The 7,139-nt window shown below is 41.0% G+C and overlaps 1 protein-coding gene across 1 annotated transcript; it reads left to right on the top strand.

Moving 5' to 3' along the window:
- The first annotated feature begins 1,571 nt into the window (after positions 1–1,571).
- Positions 1,572–7,114, top strand: LOC110960365 (protein SCO2 homolog, mitochondrial). Its single transcript, XM_051951197.1, is given in 7 exon segments — positions 1,572–2,423; positions 2,554–2,637; positions 4,890–5,023; positions 5,777–5,992; positions 5,994–6,069; positions 6,071–6,269; positions 6,272–7,114. Coding segments are annotated over 4 exon segments (798 nt in total). The 5' UTR covers positions 1,572–2,423; positions 2,554–2,637; positions 4,890–5,023; positions 5,777–5,786; the 3' UTR covers positions 6,589–7,114.
- The last annotated feature ends 25 nt before the right edge of the window (positions 7,115–7,139 follow it).

Here is a 7,139-nt window from a genome sequence, read left to right as displayed (position 1 = left end):
AATACGCTGTCAGAGCTAAGGTAACAGTTTCTCAGACCTAAGCTAACAGTTTTCCAATGCTAAGCTAACAGTTTGTCAGAGCTAGGCTAACGGATTGTCAGAGCAAAATTATTTTTTGTCTTTACTAAGCTAATGGTTTATCAGAGCAAGCTAACAGATTGTCAGCGCTATGCTAATAGGTTGTCAGAGCTAAGCTAATTATTAGAGCTAAGCTAATAGTTTGTCAGACAGAGGATAACAATTTGCCAGAGAGAGGTTGTCAGAGCTAAGCTAACTATTACAGATAAGCTAATAGTTTGCCATGCTAAGCTAACTATTAGAGTTAAACAGACATTTTGTCAGAGCAAGGCTGACAATTTCAGAGCATGGCTAGCATTTTGTCTGAGCTAAGCTAACAGTTTAGAGCTAAGCTAGCAGTTTGTCAGAGCTAGGCTGAGGGTTTATCAGAGCTAAGCTAATAGTTTGTCAGAACTGGGGTTAACAATTTAGAGCTAGGCTAACAGTTTGTCATGCTAAGCTAACTGTTAGAGCTAAACTAACAATCTGTCAGAGATAAGCTAAGAATTTGTCAGTGCTAAGCTAGGAGTTTGTCAGCGCTAAGCTACCAGAGTGGCTAATAGATTGTCAGAGCTGGACGAACAGTTGGTCAGATCAAGGCTAGCAGATTGTCAGAGACAAGCTAACTTCTTTAGCTAAGCTAACAGTTTGCCAGAGAGATGCTAACGTGAGCTAAGCTAATTATTAGAGCTAAGCTAACAGTTTTTCAGACAAAGGCTAATTGGGTGTCAGTGAAACAGAAGCATGGTGAGAATACAAATAAATCAAAAATGATAAAACTCAAAAACACATCAAACAAGTCGATTAAAACGTGTTATTTTAAAGATGTCAGCGATTCTCCTGTATGGTGAAATAATAATAATAATGATAACAATAATAATAATAATAACAGGAAGACAGATGTTCTTCTCTGACCTGTTTTTTTTCTTCTTCCTCTGATTCTGCAGCTCATTAATAAAACACGTTTCCTGCAGGAGAACAAAGAACCTTAAGAAAATGAAACAAACGTTTTCTAAAACCCAACGACACGAATAAAACCTGATTATTAAAACTTTCTGAAGATCAGAAGCTGCTGATAGAAACTCTTTACAACTTTTAGAGAAGGATCATTGGGGAACTTTGAATCTTTATTTTCAGAAACATAAATAAATCTAGAACAGTAATAAAACACAAAAAATATGCAGCAATTACGCAGAAACAATTTTATTTCATTTTCCCGTAATGAATCTATAAAAGAATAATATGAATAATAAGAAGCACCAAGATGCCACCTGCTGGAAGAAGCCTGTCACAGCAACAAACAGAAGGCTTCACAATAATTATTAATAAACTGATTAATATAAATCTTTAGAACAAAACAAAACATAAAAGCAGCAAATAATAATATTAACAATAACAATAATAACAGTTTTAGAAATATGTTCAGAAAAACAGCATCAATGTGTTTATTAGTTTAAAAAACTCCAAATAATTAAAAAATATTGTTGTAAAAAAACTAAGAAAAACAGTACATTTTCCACATCTGGAGGCTGAAATCTGAATATTTGAACATTTTCTTTACTTTTGAGTACAAAGAAGAACATCTCAGGCCCGGTTTCACAGACAAGGCTTATATCAAGTCAGGAGTAGGCCAAAGTCAGACTAGTAAAGCTAGGTCATTTAAGTGGCTTGCATGAACATGGCTTACATTTGTCTTAGTTTGTCCCAGACTGTGGAGTCCTGGAGTAAGCTTAAGCGAGAACACCTGCATCAAGCCTCATTAGCCTAAGTGGGAGCACAGCCTGTTAGCCTATTGGCGCTCATAAAACCTGGAATGGAATTGAGGACAGCTTTGCTGGAGGGAATTCTGACACCAAACATGGCTGAAGGTAAAAGAAAACGCTCAAAGAACTATACTGAATATGAAGAAACTCTACTTAAACAGATTGTGGGAACTCATGCTGTTATTGAACGTAAAGGCCATAGTGCTGCTACTGAACAAAGGAAGAGGAGTGCTTGGGCTGCCATTTGTAGTGAATTCAATGCAAATGAAAATGTAACCACAAGAGCGGTACAGCAACTGCAGGTGAGACATGTTGATTATGACCTGTATATCACAGATCTCATATAGTTTTGTGACATTGTTTATATTGAATGATATCTGCCTTCATAGACTCTGTGGAAGAACATCAAATTAGATTTGAAAAAAAAAACTGCAGTGGCCAGAAGAGAGAGATTTACTACTGGTGGTGGACCCCCACCTACTAAAGACAAGACTGATGAACTGGCTGACTTGTTGACTGGGATAATAGAGGACCAGCAACCTCTGGATGGTATACCAGATGATGACCATTTGGACAGTGGACATGAAGAACTGAGCACAAATGGTAAATATACGATAGAAAGCAGGTTAGCTACGTCATTCTGTACATACAGATTATTCAACTGTCCGTGTTCATTTTTATTTTATTCTAAGGACCATGTGAGTTTTTGTATCTAACAGTGTTCTTTTCCCAGAGGAAATCATTTTAACCCTGGTGGAAGAGCCAGTGCACAGTGACTGTGCACCCTCCACATCTGGTACGGCATCCCAGAGAAAAGGTACTGCCACCACCTTCCAGCAGAGACCAAAAAGATGTCCATGCATGAAAAGTTAGCCTTAGAATTTCATGAGCTGAAAATGAAATATCTGAAAGAAGAGCATGAGATGAAAATAAGAATTCTACAGGTTGAATTAGATATGAAATTAGAAGAGAGAGCTATTCAAAGAAAGATGCATGAGACAGCTATGTAGTGTAATGAAATATCTTGTGAAAATAAATTGTGAGCGATTGTGAAATTGTGAGTAATGTAAACACCTCTACCTACATTTAGAACAGCCTTGGTTAAGTTTCCCATTTAATTTTTCTGCACAATATTTATATATGTTGTACACAAAAAACACTATTAAGGCAAAAACAAGCCATAATCAATGCATTCAATGGTGAAATGTATTTGTTTTCTGACTAAAGTGCTGCAATGTGAAAGCAGCTCTGAGCGCAAGTCCTCCTTGGTTATTTCCTGCCATGGGCATGGGCACAGGCACATCTGGATCATTCTGGTCTTCCATTGGAGGGTCAGCACAGTTATGCTGCTTCAGGTAGTTGTGCAGCACAGCTGTAGCAATGATCACCTTGCAGCATCTTCTTGGCTCAAAGCGAAGTGTATTGCACAAAGACTGGAATCGATTCTTCCACACTCCAAACATGCGCTCGACCATCCCTCTGGTGCGAATATGAGCTCTGTTGTATCTTTGCTGCTCAGTTGTTGTGGGATGTGGCCATGGTGTGAATAAATAGGAACTCTGAGCATATCCACTGTCACCAAGTAGTTTCCACTATGTTGCCCTCTCTCAAACTGAGCACACAATGAAGAGTTCTGAAAAATCCTTGAATCCTGTGTTGCTCCTTTCCAACGGGCAACAATGTTAGAAACTCTAAATTGGGAGTACATACAGCCTGGACATTGATGGAAAACCAGTTCTTACGGTTCCTGTACTCCTCAGCATCAGGAGTTGATGGACACTGGATTTCAATATGACATCCATCCATACAGCCAATCACTCCTGGGAAGTTCCATATTCATAGAAACTTACTTTATAGTTGGCTTGCTCAGCAGCATCAGGGAACTTAATGTACAGATTTCTCAGTTCACAAATGGCACTGCAGACATTGTGAACTGTTCTACAGACTGTTGCTTCACTGACACCACACAAATCACCAGTCTCACGATGAAAGGTTCCAGATGCCAAGAATCTCAAAGTGATCAGAACTTGAAGAGAACTTGGTACAGGCCTTCCTCTTTGAGACATGGAGGACAGTCTAGGCTCAAGCAATGTAATGATCTCCAATGCATCTTCTTTGTACATACGGAAGCGGTCTCGGAAAGTTATTTCATCGTACTGATTCAATGGATTGCTCCTGTCCACAAGTATTTGTCTGGCTGGCCTCTGTAGTGAATATTGGTCTTCATTTAGATATTCCAAATACTCCATGCTCCCAAACCATCTGTGCTCCCTTTCACAAACAGTACTAAGCTGAAGTTAAACCTGCCTCTTTGCAGGATTAATATAAACTACAATTTAGTCCTAGAGTAGCTCTAATCTACCCTCTTGCAATTGGCTTTGTTTAATCCAGAACAGACTATATCTATGACTATTTTAAGATAGGTTTGTGCAAGTGACTTAAAGTTAAGCAAGCTCAAACAGCATTTTAGTCTGGGATTAGGCTTAAGCCTTGTCTGTGAAACCGGGCCTCAGTGATTTATTTTTAAATTTTTTCAACTTATTTTTATTCCTCTTTTGCACAACTACTGGATTTTTAATAAATCTTGTAGAAAAATATTATTCTTATTACTATAAATATTAATCAGCTGTTATACTTCAGTACATAAGCTAATTAATAAATAACTGATTGTACACACACACACACATATATATGGATTATTTATGAGCAATGAACACACCGAGACCCAAAGAGGAAGAATCCACTCAGATGGGGTTCCACTTATAAACTATTTTCCATCAGTTTCTAAAACAAGTACACTTCCTCACGTCTGTTATTAGCATTCATTCTGTACTGCTACTGTTTGCATTTCATTTATTACACAAAGACTGAAAATACAATTAAATCTTCTATATATCTTAAGTTTTATTGTGAAAAGTGAAAAGGTACGAATCTGCTGATAGCAACCGAACAGATCAAGGAATTATTTAAAATATTTTCTGTCATTTTATAAGAGATCGTTATCCTTGTATACAGTTTAATGTTAAGAGAAATAATAAATATACATTTTATTGATTTATTCATTATCAGGATTTATGAGTTCTCCTTCCGGTTCGTGTCGAATCTGCTGCCCGGGTTCGGTTAAAGTAAATCCGGCTGCTGTGATGTAAACTGACCAGTCTGTGTGTGACCGCGGAGCTCCGGTGCGTGTTCTACCTGAACAGGTGAGTTAACAGCTGATTTCTACCTGAAACTCTCTCAGTTTGATGCAGACGTAACGGGAACTCAAGCCGTTTAGTACCACGGCTAACTGCTAACGTTAGCTCCCATAGACCGTTAGCATCCCAGCGGCTAAAGTCAACTTTTTAAATCTTAAAGACATTTCTAAACTCACCTGAGCAACAGGTGGAGGTCTTGACAGCAGGCCAGGAGGGTTCATGTCGATATCAGGCGGGTTTAAAGTCACTAAAAGTGGATTTATTATCACCCAGCGCAGGAAACTGTTTAAATTTAGAGCCAAGATGGCGGAGGTTGGTTACAACACGTTTGGGGGTATGGAAGCCTGAAGGGGTAAAATTAATTCAATATGCTTTTCTGACTACATTTAATAGTTTTGTGATTCACATTGATGGATTCTGACATTTGGACATTTTAGTGTTCTATGTCAGACTGTGTTGGTTTATATTTAGCTAAGTTTAGCTAAAAAACGAGATATATTAGCCTATATCCCACATAACCCTGATTGTGTGCCAGCTGAGCTATCTGGGCGTCCAAATTGCTTTTTCTTTCCATATTTTTCACCATTTTCTGAGATTTTAGAGACAAACAGCTGATTGATTCATCCAGATAATTAAAAATGTCAAGTGTTACAGCTTTAATTATTCTAATAATTGATTCTGGGGCTTCATGATCTTAAAGGGTTTAGATTAAAACCTGCAGAGTGAACGTCGTCTCACCCCTCTTCTGTGTTGCAGCAGGACGTCGGCTATGTTGGCGCTGCGGTGCATTCTGGGAGACCTGCGAGGACGAGGACGACTCCTGAGGACGTTTGTTTCATCGTCGTCTCTGAGCCCGGCGGTCCGTCTGACCCGGCGGGATGTCGGTCCTCAGCAGGTCCGGTTCACGTCTCAGGGTCGGGAATCGGCGTCGGCGGCTAAACTGAAGCTTCGGACTCGGCTGCTCGTCACGCTGCTGTGGGCGGCGCATCGTGGCCGTCTGGTGGTACGTGAGCTGGGAAAAGCAGCAGAAGTTGCGGCGGCAGCGTGTGGAGCCAGCTGCGACAGGTGGCGCTGGGCCAGGGCACCTTCAGCCTGCTGGACCACCACGGCCGGCGCCGGACCAAGCAGGACTTCCTAGGCAGCTGGGTTCTGCTGTACTTCGGCTTCACCCACTGCCCCGACATCTGCCCCGACGAGCTGGACAAGCTGAGCGCTGTGGTGGCGTCTCTGGACCGGGACAAGTCTCTGCCGCGGTCCAGCCGCTCTTCATCACCGTGGACCCGGAGCGGGACGACGTGGCGGCGCTGGCCCGGTACGTCCAGGACTTCCACCCCGGGTTGATCGGACTGACGGGGACACCGGAGGAGGTGAAACATGCAGGGCGGGACTACAGAGTGTACGCCAGCGCCGGGCCCAAGGATGAGGACGGAGACTACATCGTGGATCACACGATTCTGATCTACCTGATCAGTCCGGACGGGCTCTTTGTGGACTATTACAACCGCATGAAGAACCAGGAGCAGATCGCAGAGAGCGTCAGAGACCGCATCAACAGCTACATCAAGATCTGACACCGGAGAACCACGGGAACATCAGCAGCTAGAACAGGATCCAAACAAACGAATTTATATCATGATGCCACCACCGTGCTTCATCATGATGATGCGTTTGGGATCCACTAAACAAACTTTCATTAAACTTTCACAGTTTCAAACTGGTTCAAATGTAACTAAGAAAACTATATTTCTTAAAATGGATACTTTCCTGTTTCTGTACAAGCTCATGTCTGTTCAGAGAACATCAGGACCTACAACCAGAGACCTCAATATTGTCTTCAGCTCTGAGTTTGTGGACAAAACTGTTGCCGTTTAAAGAGATTTAAAGTGTCTTAAGTCTTTTTGAGCAGAAATGTTAAAATGAATCTGTCAGTTTCAGTGTAAAGGAGTTCAGATGTACAGTTGGTTGAAGAAGGTGACAGAGCTGCAGCTCTGGAGGTCTTTTCTGAACAGCAGAACATCAGAGTGCCTGAGAGGAACCGAAGAAATGACGGCAAAAATGTCCTCATGATTACTGAGATGTAAAATCTAGTCAGAAAATGCAAAGTGGAACTTTCCATCATAAT

This window comes from Acanthochromis polyacanthus, chromosome 1 (genome assembly GCF_021347895.1).
Source record: "Acanthochromis polyacanthus isolate Apoly-LR-REF ecotype Palm Island chromosome 1, KAUST_Apoly_ChrSc, whole genome shotgun sequence".
NCBI lineage: Eukaryota > Metazoa > Chordata > Actinopteri > Pomacentridae > Acanthochromis > Acanthochromis polyacanthus.
The sequence above is the reverse complement of the archived record's forward strand: the minus strand, read 5'-3'. Positions and strand labels throughout refer to the sequence as shown.